We start from the raw sequence: 17,401 nt of genomic DNA on the forward strand, positions 1-17,401 counted from the left end.
TACAGAGAGAGAGAGAGAGAGAGAGAGAAAGAGAGAGTTAGTGAACAAGGGCGATAATTCGAACATTCTGGATTTAGCAGCCTTGTTGGCTAAAATTACAAAGATTTGGCCTTTTTGGTCAAGATCAAAGCGTAGTATCTGTTCTTCAGATGCTGCATTGCTGCACTTCCATTTCTTGTTCTCTTTCGGTGGAGGATCAGTCCTTCACGACTGAGACAACTTTTTTTATTTTTGTACCTTTTTTCCACTTTAAAAAACGACCCTGGTGTCTAAATCTGTCCCGTGGGGAGGCATTGTGAATGGGTAAAATTACAAAGATTTACAGAATTTATTTTATTCATAGGCTGTTTTTTTTTATTGTATTTATTTGCTTCCCCACCAAAACAAATTAGGCACAAGGCCGTTTTTAATGTGAGGTAAAAAAAAAAAAAAAAACTCCATTGACTGGTACCAATTACCTTAAGTGCGGCATCTGCAGAACAGATACTACACTTTGATCCCGGCCTAAAGGCCAAGAACAATAGGAAAAAGGCAAGCCTCTTTTGGCTATTTTCTTTATAGGCTATTTTATGTAAAAATTATTTTTTTATTAAAACATTTCATGTGAACATTATTTTATTTATAAATTTTATTTGTAGATTGTTTTTTGTTTTTGTTTTTTTTTACATAGGCGTCACCACTTATCAAGGCCGATCGGGCACTCAAGGATAAGGGTTAAAGAGTGTAGAGTAGTCAAAAGGACAATATAGTAATCAATAGTAATGGAAGTTCGGTAAATTTGTTAACTTAAGTGGAACGGCTCATCAGAAACTTGTTCACGTTGGACTTGAAGACAACCATATTATAGACAGCTGGAAAGCAGGAAAACGGAAGACAATTCCACAGGCGTGCAGTTCTAAGAAAGAAGCTTTGATCATGGAATCTACGTTTAGGTTTAGGCACAGATAAAGAGTGGGGAAAATTATTGATAATGTTTTCAGCTAGTCTAGTGTTTCTTGTGAAAGTTTGGCAAGGGGGGACCATAGATTGAAGCTCAGTCGAACACTTTCCATGAAAATAACGATAAAGCAGAGACAAACTCACAACATCTCTTCTGTGAGATAGAGGTTGCAGCGAAGAGAAAAGGACATCTCCCACCAGGCCACAAAGTCTATTTTGAACCATATCAAGGCAGGACAAGTCTTTTCTAGCAGCTCCTGCCCATATGTGGCAACAGTATTCCATCCTTGGACGTATCTGGCTCTTATATAGATAGAGAATTGCATCAGCAGTGAGATATCTACTGGATCGATAGAAGGATCCGGCCATTTTTCCAGCGGCCTTGGCAACAGATTTGATGTACGTATTCCATTTAAGATCAGGAGTAAAGGTCAAGCCCAGAAGCCTGTCAAAACTTGAGGCCTCCCCAAGACGAGAGCCATTCATTTTAATTGATGCCAGATGGGGATCAGAACGTTGATGATGTAAAGATAAAAGCTTGGTTTTAGATGCATTTAGATGGTTTATAGATTTTTTTGTGATTTTAATTATTTTTATTTATTTTTTATTTTGTAATTCCGGTGCATTAAGTTTAATCCCATTGTTGTAATTTAATTCTGTATTTTATTGTCACTCTTCCAGGCGGCATGCAAGATTGGAACTACGTACATACAAACTGCTTTGAGATCACTCTGGAGCTTGGCTGCGTCAAGTACCCGCCAACAAAAGACATCAGTAAATACTGGCAAGCTAATAAATATCCATTGATAGTTTTTATGGGTCAGGTAAGATCGATTGATTGATTGATTATTGAACAACAAAAAATTATGATTCTTGTTCTTGTTATACTGTGTGGCCCACTTAAAAGTAGCCCGATCTTTCTCTTAACGACCAACTGACATAAACATATTTTAAAAATATAGTATTTATAGGATGGACGAAAGATCCAAAGATCCTTAATTGAGTAAATATTTTTAAACAGTTCATGATAAATTAACGTCTTAATGTTATCCATTTATAATTTTATTGTCCTATATTTCCTATATACTTGAAAGTAGCCTGATCTCTCTCATCTTTCTCTTAACGACCAACTGACACCACAAGACAAAAATGCAATTCTTTTTCCGACAAGATGGCGCTACATGCCACACACGTCTCATAGATTACTGACACGATTTCAAGACGTTTTTTTTTTTTTTCATGGTGGTCACCATTTATCAAGGCCCAGAAGCCACTCGGGATAAGGGTTATTGTGTGTAGAGTAATCAATGGGATAGTATCGTAGTAATAGTTAGTATTGGAGATTTGATACAGTGTCATTACTTAAGGGGCGATTCATCAGGAATTTGTTTATGTTGGACTTGAAGATATCTAGGTTAAAGTCGGGGGAGGGGGGAAACAGGCAAGTGGAAGAGAGTTCCACAGGCGTGCAGTTCTAAGAAAGAAGCTTTGTTCATGGAATCTACGTTTTGATTTAGGCTCAGATAAAGAGTGGAGAAAATTATTGACAGTGGTTTCAGCTAGTCGGGTGTTTTTCATGAAAGATTGGCGAGGGGGTACCAGAGAATGGAGCTCAGACGAGCATTTGCCATGGAAATAACGATAAAATAGAGACAGGCTCGCAACATCTCTTCTGTGGGAGAGAGGTTGCAGGGAAGAGAAAAGGGCATCCCCACCAAGCCACAAAGTCTATTTTGTACTCTGTCAAGGCAGGATAGGCTGTTTTTAGCAGCTCCTGCCCAGATGTGGCAGCAGTACTCCATCCTTGGACGTACTTGGCTTTTATATAGATAGAGAATTGCATCAGTAGTGAGATATCTTCTGAACTGGGGAGAGAACAATAAGTTCAGGGTTATGGCCACCACGTTCCCCGGACTTGTTATCATGTGATTTTTATCTTTGGGGACTTTAAAACAAAAATTTTATGCAAATAATCCTTACAATCAAGACCAACTAAAGGAGAACATTACCAACGCTATCAGGAGAATCACCAGAGAAGACCTACAGGCAGTATCTGCAAACGTTGTTAAACGCCCAGAAATGCATAGATGTCAACGGGGAACACTTCCAGCACCTTTTATAACACTACAGATAATTTAAACAATAAAAAAATATTCCTTCTCTTTACTACATTTTCTGGACTACTTTTAAGTGGGCCACCCTGTATTATTCTTTATTTTTTTTATATAGCTACTAGCGGGGGAGGGGCAGGCTTAGTCCGGTTGTAAAATATGCTTAAATATGATATTTTAATTTATCCAGATATCGTATATATCATTATAGAGTTGTGATTTTAAAAATAAAAAAGGTACCATCAGCTAGAATCAAAACCGAAACTGTAGCATTCAAAGCTGGTGACGTTACCACCATAACAACGTAACACGCATATGGATTGGTGAAAAAATTCAAAATAAACTAAGATGAATGTACAAAATATTTTAAGGATTTTTTTTCAATTTTGACCCATTTTTGACCGGCTAAAGATTCATGAAAGAATGGTCTGTCAAAAAAAAAAAAAATCCGATCATATGAAGCTCCTAGTGCCGCTCTGCGACTTAGTTTCGGAGGAGATAGAGTTTGAAAATATGGAGACAGACAGACAGACAGGCATATAGCCTTTTATATATTAGATGTAAACATGCATGATGCAGCATGTTTTTGCGAGGGTGCATTAGCTGCAACGCATGCAAGAAGCGACAGGCCTGTGATGGGAAAAAATATTTTGCTTAGTCTGACCCCCTCTCCACCAAAAAAAAAGATATTCTCATTTCTCCACTTGTAAAAAAATCATAGCCTCTTCACATTGAAGTTTCATACTATCAGTGCAAGCCATTTGAGACCTTAAAATTTCTCTTCCATTCTTTCAATGTGACCATACCATCGAAGTCTCCTGTTCTGCACACGTCTCTCTATACTGTCCAGATTAAACCTTCCTGAGGTCATCAGATCCAAGCTTTTTTTTTTGAGACTTGCATTGCACATACTTTGTATCGTTCTCAGATCATGTGTCACCATGCAACGAATGTCCTCAGCCCTAATATGCAACAAAAAAAAATAAACCACAAAGCATAAAAAACAGTCACATCATATTATATACTCATGTGTATAACTGGTATGTGTTGGATAGCATGTATATATGTAAAACTGGTATATGTTGTATAGCAGGTATATATGTAAAACTGGTATATGTTGTATAGCATGTATATATGTAAAACTGGTATATGTTGGATAGCATGTATATATGTAAAACTGGTATATGTTGGATAGCATGTATATATGTAAAACTGGTATGTGTTGGATAGCATGAATATATGGAAAACTGGTATATGTTGGATAGCATGTATATATGTAAAACTGGTATGTGTTGGATAGCATGTATATATGTAAAACTGGTATGTGTTGGATAGCATGTATATATGGAAAACTGGTATATGTTGGATAGCATGTATATATGTAAAACTGGTATGTGTTGGATAGCATGTATATATGTAAAACTGGTATATGTTGGATAGCATGTATATATGTAAAACTGGTATGTGTTGGATAGCATGTATATATGTAAAACTGGTATGTGTTGGATAGCATGTATATATGGAAAACTGGTATATGTTGGATAGCATGTATATATGTAAAACTAGTATATGTCGGATAGCATGTATATATGTAAAATTGGTATATGTGGAATAGCATGTATATATGTAAAACTAGTATATGTCGAATAGCATGTATATATGGAAAACTGGTCTATGTCGAATAGCATATATATATGTAAAACTGGTATATGTTGGATAGCATGTATATATGTAAAACTGGTATGTGTTGTATAGCATGTATATATGTAAAACTGGTATATGTTGGATAGCATGTATATATGTAAAACTGGTATATGTTGTATAGCAGGTATATATGTAAAACTGGTATATTTTGGATAGCATGTATATATGTAAAACTGGTATGTGTTGGATAGCATGTATATATGTAAAACTGGTATATGTTGTATAGCAGGTATATATGTAAAACTGGTATATGTTGGATAGCATGTATATGTGTAAAACTGGTATATGTGGTATAGCATGTATATATGTAGAACTGGTATATGTTGGATAGCATGTATATATGTAGAACTGGTATATGTTGGATAGCATGTATATATGTAGAACTGGTATATGTTGGATAGCATGTATATATGTAAAACTGGTATATGTTGTATAGCAGGTATATATGTAAAACTGGTATGTGTTGTATAGCATGTATATATGTAAAACTGGTATGTGTTGTATAGCATGTATATATGTAAAACTGGTATGTGTTGTATAGCATGTATATATGTAAAACTGGTATATGTTGGATAGCATGTATATATGTAAAACTGGTATATGTTGGATAGCATGTATATATGTAAAACTGGTATGTGTTGAATAGTAGGTGAACGCGCAAGGTAGGAGGTCAGAAGCTTTGTTAAAAAAATGTAACAAAGCACCTGAATGCAATGAACATCAATGTCGAGAGTTTGGAGGAAGAAGCCAAAGAAAGGAGTCGTTGGCGGAACAGTCTCAATAAAGAAAAGAAAGAAATAGAGAGAAAGATTGGAGAAGCCTTAGAGCTGAGACATTATCGACGACACAAACCCGGCACCCACATGTGACCGGATGTTTCACACAGAAAGAGGACTATGCCAACACCGAAGGATAAAGCACTGAGGCCCCGACTAGTCATCGTCAAGACTGATGGACTGCATGATGATCATGATGATGATGATGGATAGTAGGTATGTATGTAAAACTGGTATGTGTTGTATAGCATGTATATATGTAAAACTGTTATATGTTGGATAGCATGTATATATGTAAAACTGGTATGTGTTGGATAGCATGTATATATGTAAAACTGGTATGTGTTGTATAGCATGTATATATGTAAAACTGGTATGTGTTGTATAGCATGTATATATGTAAAACTGGTATGTGTTGTATAGCATGTATATATGTAAAACTGGTATGTGTTGTATAGCATGTATATATGTAAAACTGGTATATGTTGGATAGCATGTATATATGTAAAACTGGTATATGTTGGATAGCATGTATATATGTAAAACTGGTATATGTTGGATAGCATGTATATATGTAAAACTGGTATGTGTTGAATAGTAGGTGAACGCGCAAGGTAGGAGGTCAGAAGCTTTGTTAAAAAAATGTAACAAAGCACCTGAATGCAATGAACATCAATGTCGAGAGTTTGGAGGAAGAAGCCAAGGAAAGGAGTCGTTGGCGGAACAGTCTCAATAAAGAAAAGAAAGAAATAGAGAGAAAGATTGGAGAAGCCTTAGAGCTGAGACATTATCGACGACACAAACCCGGCACCCACATGTGACCGGATGTTTCACACAGAAAGAGGACTATGCCAACACCGAAGGATAAAGCACTGAGGCGCCGACTAGTCATCGTCAAGACTGATGGACTGCATGATGATCATGATGATGATGATGGATAGTAGGTATATATGTAAAACTGGTATGGCATAATCACGTTGACACACCGGGTCTTGTCAGATCACTGGTTAAGCAACGTTAAGCCTGGCTAGTACTAGATGGATTACCATTTAGGAATTCTAGGCGCTGTATCTGCTTTCCGCTTATCTCGGCATTGTTTCCAGTCGTCCTGGACCTCTACTTGCCACTGGTATTCGACAATGTCGACTCGGGAGAGGTGTGGTTGGAGATTGCGCAACTCTTGCCACAAAAATTTCATGCACAGGCACCCTTACTGTGGGTATCCATAGTCTGTCAAGACTGAAGGAAACTTTGTTGTTTATGTAAAACTGGTATATGTTGGAAAGCAGGTATATGGCATAATGTAAGCAAACTACAAGGTATTTGCAGCTTCTCTTCCAATTTTCGGATTTTTTAATCATGTTCAAATGCATTTTATTTCCTTTTGATGGATTGATTGTTGCTATTTCTTCTGCTGAGTTAAGGACGTAATAGATTCACTGATTGATATAATAATTAAGTGATTGATTTTGTGCTTTGAAACAGAGACATTTATTCATTATATGCTCTGTAATTACATTGAGCTTTTTTTAAATAAGGATTGGTAAACATAAAAATATAAGTAAATAAAGAATATTTCAACAGAAATATACATATATATATGTGCGTGTGTAGCCAGTTAAAATATATTTATATATAGCCAATTAAAAAAAATATATATATGTAGCTAATTAAATATATATATATATATATGTTGCCAATTAAAAGTATATATATAAAGCCAATTAAAAAATATATATATGTAGCCAATTAAAAAAAATATATGTAGCCAATTAAAAAAAATATATGTAGCCAATTAAAAAAAATATATCTAGCCAATTAAAAAAAAATATATATGTAGCTAATTAAATATATATATATATATATGTTGCCAATTAAAAAAAAATATATATATATATATATATATATATGTAGCCAATTAAAAAAATATATATGTAGCAAATTAAAAAAATATATATGTAGCCAATTAAAAAAAATATATGTAGCAATAAAAAGAAATATATGTAGCAATTAAAAAAAAATTATATATATGTAGCCAATTAAAAAATATATGTAGCCAATTAAAAAAATATATATGTAGCCAATTTTAAAAAAATATATGTAGCCAATTAAAAAAATATATATGTAGCCAATTAAAAAAAATATATGTAGCCAATTAAAAAAAATTATATAAATGTAGCCAATTAAAAAATATATGTATATATATATATATGTAGCCAATTAAAAAAATATATATGTAGCCAATTAAAAAAATATATATGTAGCCAATTAAAAAAATATATATGTAGCCAATTAAAAAAATATATATGTAGCCAATTAAAAAAGTATATATATGTAGCCAATTAAAAAAATATATATGTAGCCAATTAAAAAATATATGTATATATATGTAGCCAATTAAAAATATATATATGTAGCCAATTAAAAAAACATATATGTAGCCAATTAAAAAATTATATATATGTAGCCCATTAAAAAATATATATGTAGCCAATTAAAATATATATATAAATATGTAGCCAATAAAAAAAATATATATGTAGCCAATTAAAAATATATATATATGTAGCCAATTAAAAAAAAAAAAAAAAAAATATATATATATATATATAAACACACGAAGCCTAAAAGAAAACAACAATCGCTCCTGATAATTGGATGCACCGAGAGAAAATGCTTGAGAAGAATATGGCTGAACAATAAGATCGGAAAAAAGAATAACTCTGTCGTGTTCAATCAGACATGGTTGAATAATGACCTGCTGCCTATATATATATATATATATATATATATATATATATATATATATATATATATATAGTAAGTTATAAAATATATATGAAAAATTTTGATAGATTTTTAAAGTTTAAAAATTGAAAAATACTGAACTCGTAAAATTCAATTAATTTCCTTACTGTTTATAAAAAATAAAAAAAAATATTTCTATTACTTTTAAAACAGCCTTAATAGTTTATTTTGGAAGTATAATCCATAAAGAAAATAAACAACCACTTTTAAAAGAGAAATTACGAGTTTTTTATATTTTATTCGCAGTTTCGTGTTAGGGGTGTCAAAAATTCCTACAAAAATTCTGATTCGCCTATTTCAACAGTGCTCAATATGTAGGTAGAGCTAGTTAGTAAGTTATAAATATATATGGCGTTTAAGCTACACTGAATATTCCGCGTTACGAAGCCTGAAGAATCCTAGATATATATATAAAGGAAGCAAACGGAGTATGTGTTCATCAATGTTTCATCTTTATTTCGAGACTTCCTCTGTTTCAAAATAAAGACAAAACGTTGATGAACACATAACCCGGTTTGTTACCTTTTATTTTTCTATTTCGTCAGATTACTATTATATATATATACATATATATATATATATATATATATATATATATATACATACATACATGCATACACACACACACACACATATATATATATATATATATATATATATATCATCATCATCATCATCGGCGGTCACTCGTGTCCGAGTAAGACTGTCCTCCATTGTGGCTTCTGTGGGTTTTCAGGTGAGCATAGAGCCCAATCCTAGACCCAATTTGTCTTGTGCAATTTGGGCAGATAAAGGTAGTGGTGGTGGGGTGGGGTTGGGTGTGTCTGGTTAATAATCTGTCCTTTCTGTGCTTGCGCCTATCCTCAGCAGCTTTATTTAGGTCACTACTATAAAGCGCAGCACCTTTGTGGACAGCGCTCCTCCATGCCAACCTGCTCCCAGCCACGTCCTCCCATGTCTTAAGGTCCATGTGAAACCGCTTTAGATTTGCTTTGATGTTGTCCTTATACCTCATCTTTTGGCCACCCTGGGCACGCTTTCCCTCAACAAGCTGAGAGTAGAAAATCTGTTTTGGGAGGCGGAGATCCGGCATTCGGACAACATGACCAGTCCATCTGAGCTGGCGTTGAGCAACAGTAGCGGTGATAGTGGGAATGTCAGCCTCACTCAGGACGCTGGTGTTGGTGCGTCGGTCCTTCCAACTAATTCTGAGGATTTTTCGGAGGCATCTTTGGTGGTACGTCTCCAGGGTTTTTACGTGCCTCCTGTATGTGGTCCAGGTCTCCGATCCATAGAGAAGAGTGGGCAGCAAGACAGCTTTATATACCATGATTTTGGTCTTTGCCAGAAGGTCACGGTTCTCAAATACTCTCTTCCTTAGCCTTGAGAAAGCCCCACTGGCACAGCTGAGACGGTGTTGTATTTCATCATCTATGTTGGCTTTTGATGATAGGATGCTGCCTAGGTATGGGAAGTGGTCCACATTTTCCAGTCTAGCGTTGTCAATGGAGATGTTTGGGGGTGAGACTGGAGTACTGTTTGGTGGTGATTGATGGAGGATTTGGGTTTTTTTTATATTAATTGTTAGTCCTAGCTGTTTGTACGCCCTCGTGAAGGCAACCAGTGTACACTGTAGGTCCCCTTCTGAGAGAGCTACAAGGGCGTTATCGTCTGCATACTGTAGCTCCATAATGGATATGGTGTTCGTTCGACCTTTGGCCCTAAATCTGTTGATGTTAAAAAGTCGGCCGTCGGTTCTGTACATAATCCGAACTCCATGGGGAAGATGTTTGTCCGTAAGATGGAGGATAGCAGTAATGAAGATGGAGAACAGGGTTGGGGCAATGACACATCCCTGTTTCACTCCCGTGTCAACCCTGAAGGGCTCTGTTTCATCTCCACTACTACTGAGGACTGTAGCTGACATATTGTCATGCAGCAGTCTCAGTACCCGAATGTACCTCTCTGGGCATCCAAACCTTGCAAGAACCAGCCAAAGGGCTTGATGGTTCACAGAGTCAAAGGCTTTAGTAAGGTCTATAAAAGCCATGTATAATGGTAAATTTTGCTCCCTGCACTTTTCTTGGAGTTGACGAGCAGTGAAGATCATGTCCATCTTGCCTCTATTTGGTCGAAAGCCACTTTGGGACTCGGGAAGGATGGTTTCTGCAAGGGGTGTAAGCCTGTTGGCCAAAACCCGAGCTAGGGCTTTCCCTGTGGTAGAGAGGAGAGAAATGCCCCGGTAGTTCCCACAGTTTGCCTTGTCTCCCTTCTTAAAGATGGAGACAACTAGGGCATCTCTAAGTTGTGCAGGGATTTTCTCTTGTTCCCATATTTTGAGCAGCAGAGCATGGATGTGTTGAGATATATATATATATATATATATATATACACACATATATAAACACACACACACACACACACATATATATATATATATATATATATATATATATATATATATATACTCGGGTTTTTTTATATTCAAAAGTAATGGACTAATGAATTCAACGAGGTTGTTAGATAGTGCTCAATAAAAAGAGCTTCTGGTGGATGACACCTGTAATTAAAGCATTTTCTTCCGAATGGAAACGCCAAATTGCCGAGTTATAGTTTACAAATCTTTATTTCCATGATTTTCCGGGTGTCAGAGTTTGCACACTTCTCCTTTGGTTCCTACATCCTTCTACAAGTTGCTGACTGGCAAATTCAAACCCCTTGCAAAATCTACTTTAAACAACTATATCATCTCTCGCTTCTTTGTTTGTTACTATATAAGCCTTACATCACATAGTGACCAGGTAAGTTGTATTTTTTTTTATAAAGGAGTCACCCCTTACCAAAGCCTGGAGACCACTCAAGGATAAGGATTAATGAGTATACAGTGGTCAAGGAGAAAATGTCGTAGTCATCGTTAGTAGTGGTAATTTGTTAAATTGGATTACTTAAGGGGATGGCTCATCAAGAATTTGTTTACATTGGACTTGACAACAACCATAATTGACATCCCCTGGGGACTTTTGGGGCTTAATGGGGGGGCGGCTGAGCTTAGTCATGCTTCACTTTTTACCTTTGAAATCACGACTCTATAATGAAACATACGATATCTGGACAAATTAAAATATCATGTTTAAGCGTATTGTATGACCGGGCAAAGCCAAGCACCGCATCCCTACTAGTATATATTCACATAAGCAACACCATAACTAAATAAATAAAGTGATATTTATATACAAGGAATGTATATTTTTTATGTTTTCTTTTTTTTCTTTTTTTTTTTTACGCCATCAGATTCATAAAGGTGTCCGTGGATTTGTTATCAATCAAGTTACTAACAAGGGCCTCGCCGACGTGGCTTTGATCGTAGCAGGAATCAACCATACAGTGACCACTGCCAAAGACGGTGACTATTGGAGACTTTTGGTGCCGGGAATCTACAATATTACAGCCTCGAAACCTGGGTAAGACTTTTTAAAAATTTCAATCCACCTGCTCTTAGACTAAATCTGAGTCAATCAACGTTTGTTTCCGTAAGGCTTTTTAAACCGTATATTTAAACCTGAAGGATACTTGTCTCAGGACAGGTAAAATCAATTCATTGAACTGAATAGTGTTCACCACTTTTGTGCCCCTTTATGAAGATTAAAATTAAGATATAATGTTTGTATTAACGTCAGGAGTGTGAGTTCCGTTATAGAGGCGTTGGTTTGATTTGAATGAAATAAAATATGCATCAGGTGCATTTGAAAGCCAAATCACAACGCAATATTATGAAAATAAACAAATATTTTAGTTGATTCAAATTGATTAATTTAAATATATTTCAGAGTCAAACTATTATTATTTTTTTAATTTTCATTTATTTTTAATTTTCATTGTGCATGTATATATATATATATATATTAGTATATTTAGGCAGCATTTTTTCTTTTATGCAGGTTTCATTAAATAGCACAGATAACTCTTGCTTGTTTTTCTTGTAATCCTCCTTTTCTCTTTGTCGGACCATTTTCCGAACGTTTTTTCCGAGCGAAAAAAGAAATTTCCCATAATCGCGAACGTTTTCGACCTCCATTGCTCATCCTCAGTAGAGTAGTAAAAAACAAAAAATGAAAAATGAAATTGAAAAATGAAAATAGCGAGATGAAATGGAAAGACGATTAAAAGACGATTAAAATCGCTTAAAATCATTAAAATACTAAAAAATACTTAAGCGTGCCCTCCGTTTCGTTTTGAGTTTGGTTAATCGTTGGTTTATTAATGTGGATTAACAATGCCTCAAAGATCGGGAGGCGCACCTCGCAATATGAGACAGTTAAAATGGCCGTGTTATTTATTAATATGTCTCTAAATTCAGTTTTAAGGGTGTGGTGTGCTATGAGGTGCTGATAGATTGAACTATTCGGGGAAGACAGGTGACATGTTAAACGACGGGAGATGCTGGTTTGAGTCATGCCAATGTACGAATTATTTTTGGAGATGCATTCTCCTATGGGACATTTAAAGATGTACACGGCATTTCTAGTTTTCAGCATACTGCCATCGGATGTAGGGTTATTTTTTATTAGTAATTGGCTAGTTTTATATATATATATATATATATATATATATATATTTTTTTTTTTTTTTTTTTTTTTTTTTTTTTGCTTCCTCTAATATCGTTTTCCTAATCATAATAACCATTTCTGATGAAGTTACTGGATCTACAATATTACAGTCTCGAAACCTGGGTAAGACTTTTTAAAAACTTCAATCCACCTGCTCTTAGACTAAATCTGAGTCAATCAACGTTTGTTTCCGTAAGGCTTTTTAAACCGCATATTTTAACCTGAAGGATACCCGTTCCTGGACAAGATAAAAATTAAGATATAATGTTTGTATTAACATCAGGAGTGTGAATTCCGTTATAGTGGCGTTGGTTTAATTTGAATGAAATAAAATATGCATCAGGTGCGTTTGAAAGCCAAATCACAATGCAATATTATGAAAATAAACAAATATTTTACTTGTTTCAAATTTATAACACTACTAGCATTTCAGCCCGGTGTTGCCCGGGTGTCTGGAGGTGTGACCCCTATTATGACCTCTTAACATTTATTGTTTGGGCTCAAATCAAGTTATTAACTTAGATCCATGTCCAAGGAACTTATCTCTAAAATTTCAAGTGTTTAGACCGAAAATTGTGGGAGGAGTTTGGTAGAGTTCTCAAAGGTCAAATCGTTGCACTTTGACCCCTTAACAGCCAAATTTCTGGCCGGAAACGGATCACAAAGATTTTCCCAAATCTCAGTACCCTGTATATCAAATTTCGAGTCTGTAGACTGAAAATTGACAGAGTTATTGCATAGGGAAATGTACGCATACAGACGCGTTCACTTTTATAGATATATAGATTGAACGTTTAAAATGTTGAACTTGTATTTCTATCTAAAAATCAAGTCGACCCCTTTTAAAGAAAGAAACAATCGTGTACAAATGCTAAATATTTGTCCAGGAAAAAAATTTTGTAAGACAAAACCGTTAGTTGTGTTAGCATCAAAACAATTGTCAATCCATTATATTATCATTTTCAGTCCCCCACCCCTAATTTCTGGCTTCCATCTTATCTCGCAATTACTTATAACGTCACCAACTAACTTCGGAAGAACCCCCCCCCCATCCGCTTTTCTTTTATATCGTAAGTTTCTTAAAACGTGACTACTTAAAGTTCAGAATAAAATCACGCTTTTTTTTTAACGGTTAATTTAAAAAAAAAAAAATCTTCTGAACGCTATTAAACGTTAAATTCTTCACTAGTTTGCAGTTTGGAGATGGAAGTGTTTTTGAGATAAGTGATTTCTATACTAATTCGCACTTTTTATTTTTAGATTCAAATATTAATAACTACATTTTATTTCAGTATTTAATTTATGTATTTCTGTTGTATTAAATGCTAGCTTTTTTTCTCGTCCATAAATGTTTATTTATCTACCGAGTTGATTGCAAAAATAGATTACCTAATTGTACTCATTTTTAGTTCGTGAGAGGGGAATCTATCACCATACTTTCCCTTAAACACGTCTGTTGGACTTTTATAAAGTAGAATACATAATAATTTTTTTTTTTTTTTTAATGGAGAGTAGAAAACGCATTGTGGATGCGTTATCGGCAGCTCCTGTTACTCTCGCTTCTTCTTATTTGTCCCTCAGTCCTCATTTTTTAATGAGTGATTTTTCTGACAAAGGGAGAAGAAAAAGCTGTTTTCTAGGTTGGCAGTATTTTGCGCGAACAGTTGGCAGAGTTGGTGGAAATTTTCTGTTTCTATGTCTATCCTTGTAGCCATGTCACTAGTAAGGGTGCTGGAGGTAAACGTTTTGTCTGGGCTGACGTTATCCGCCTGATAGTCAGGGACCCGAACCTTGGATTAACCACTAAGGAGGCTGTCCTATCAGCAGGTGCAAAGTACTGGGGCTGCTGTATTGCCATTTGATGAATGGAATCTGGACCATGCAGTAGCTTCTGGTGGGGCCTCTCGATGCCATACTAGTGGGTAATTGTTACGGCTTTACCTTATCATTAGCTACAAAAAAAAAATTTTTTTTAATTCTTCGTTTCTTTTTCTCTCTTAGTTTCCCCTCTCTGTCCTGCTCTAAGTAAATCTGACGACCTAGTCCACATATTCCAAAATTTCATCATGACAAGTTTCAAGAAAAAATACACGATTAAACCCGGTTCTCCAACTTCCAACGTAGACCCCTACTACCATGTCTCCTTCTCCAACATCAGGGGTCTTCGTTCTAACCTTCCAGAGGTTGAAACCCAATTACAGGAGACTAAACCAGACCTTTTATTTTTAAGTGAAACTGGCATTGAACAGGCTATTTCCCTAAAAGAGTTTGCAATTACAGGATACTCTAACTTAACTTCTAAATCTGACCCCCAAGATCGCCATGGGCATGGAATATGTGCCTATATTAAAGGTAGCTTTCCATGTGGTAGGGACATCTCCAGGGAAGATCCTAACTTACCTTATATGTGCTTCCGGGTTGCTTTAGCTCACACTACTGCATTTATATTTACTCTCTATCGCCCCCACAACAGCGGAGTTACTATCTTTCAAAGCATATCTGAGAAAATTGACCAAGTCCTATCTGCTTATCCTTCAGCTAACATTCACGTATGTGGAGACTTCAATGTTCACAACGTCGAATGGTTGACCCACTCAAACAAGACCGATGATGAGGGGAGGTTCTGTCATGATTTCTCCATTGCCTATGACCTCACTCAGATTGTTCAGGAACCCACCCATGTGCCCGACAATGACGGCCAGTATGCGAGCCTACTAGACCTTTTTCTCACAACTTACCCTGAACTATGTTCAGTTTCTTTTCTGTCGCTTCTTGGATCTTCCGACCACTCTGTTGTATCAATTAAGATAAAAATGAAATGTAATAAGTCCCCAGACGTACCTCTCCATCGTACAGTATATCGATACACTAAGGCTGACTGGGATAGCTTCCGTACATTTATATCTGATCTACCTCTGCATTCCATGTTTAAAAAGGATGTGTCCTCTATAGTATTAGACCTGATTGAATGGTTAATTGTAGGTATTGACCATTTCATACCCTCTAAAAAGTTTCAGCAAAAACCTAACAGCCAGCCATGGTTCTCTCCAGAATGTGCTGCTGCCATTGCGCACAGAAATCACTTTTTCCACTGCTTCAAACGTAATAGATGTATGGAAACTAAAGCCGTTTTCAGGTCTGCCAGCAACCATTGTAAGAAAGTAATAAGGAACGCAAGAGAGTTGTATGCTCAATCTGTTAAGTCCAAAGTAGCTGAGCAGCGGCTTGGTTCCCACCAGTTTTGGCAAATAGCAAACAGAATCCTGAACAGAAGCGTGTGCTCCATCCCAACTATTATCAATGGACCTGAGGTAATCTCGTCAGCATCAGACAAAGCTAAACTCTTTGTCAAGAACTTTGCAGCTAATTCTACCCTTTGCGACTAAGGCCGCCAACCCCCAATATTTCCTCCTGTATCAGAAAACACGCTATGTGATATACGTATATCTGTAAGTGATGTTGCCAAGCTAATCAAAAACCTTGATTCCAGTAAAGCAACTGGCCCTGACGGTATTCCAATTATAGTACTCAAAAACTTCAACCTGAACTAGCGCCCATACTTACAAAACTGTTTAAACGTTGTCTTAAGGAGAATAGTTTCCCATCTCCCTGGAAAATCTCATCAGTATGCCCTGTATTTAAGAATTCAGGTGATCGCTCATCCCCCTCTCAGTACAGGCCAATAAGTCTCCTGTGCGTCATGAGTAAGTTGCTAGAATCTGTGTTAAATACAGAAGTAATCAACCATCTCAACAAAAATAACCTTCTTAGTGACACTCAATATGGTTTCCGTTCTGCTAGATCTACAGCAGATGTGCTTGCAGTTATATTGCATAGGATTAGCAAATCTCTCGACGATGGCAATCTTTCTAGGGCAATTGCTCTTGACATATCTAAGGCCTTTGATAGGGTGTGGCATAAAGGTTTACTTCATAAGATCGCTAGCTATGGTATAGCTGGAAATGTCTTCTCAATTATTAAATCATTTCTTTCTGATAGGTTCATAAGAGTAGTAGTTGAGGGGCAAAAATCAGAAGCTCACAGTATTAATGCCGGTGTCCCTCAGGGGTCCATCCTGGGCCCAACTCTTTTCCTGATCTACATTAATGATCTTCCAAATCACATCCTTACATCATTTGTAGACATTTATGCTGATGACACTACCATTTATGGTAGCACATCTAAGACAGCAAACGACCAAGTTCTCTCCAATTCTCTCTCCTCTGATCTTGAGCACGTAGTACAATGGGGAAAGGAGTGGCTAGTTACTTTTAATGCATCTAAAACCAAGCTTCTCTCTTTACATCATCAACATTCTAATCCACATTTGGCATCAATTGAAATGAATGGCTCTCGTCTTCAGGAGGCCTCAAGTTTTGACAAGCTTCTGGGCTTGACCATTACTCCTGATCTTAAATGGAACACGTACATCAAATCTGTTGCCAAGGCCGCTGGA

General features: G+C 35.9%; 1 protein-coding gene across 3 annotated transcripts in view; it reads left to right on the top strand.

Annotated features, from left to right (window-relative positions):
* LOC145270612 (carboxypeptidase D-like) overlaps nt 1–17,401 on the top strand; it is a 293,674-nt gene that overhangs the window by 155,401 nt on the left and 120,872 nt on the right. For all 3 annotated transcript variants that reach the window (XM_080126242.1, XM_080126241.1, XM_080126243.1), the window contains 2 exons: nt 1,621–1,763; nt 11,630–11,799. In XM_080126242.1, the coding sequence (XP_079982368.1) occupies nt 1,621–1,763; nt 11,630–11,799 (313 nt within the window). The remainder of the gene's footprint in view (nt 1–1,620; nt 1,764–11,629; nt 11,800–17,401) is intronic.

Source organism: Euprymna scolopes, chromosome 46 (genome assembly GCF_053919585.1).
Source record: "Euprymna scolopes isolate OS-2025 chromosome 46, ASM5391958v1, whole genome shotgun sequence".
NCBI lineage: Eukaryota > Metazoa > Mollusca > Cephalopoda > Sepiida > Sepiolidae > Euprymna > Euprymna scolopes.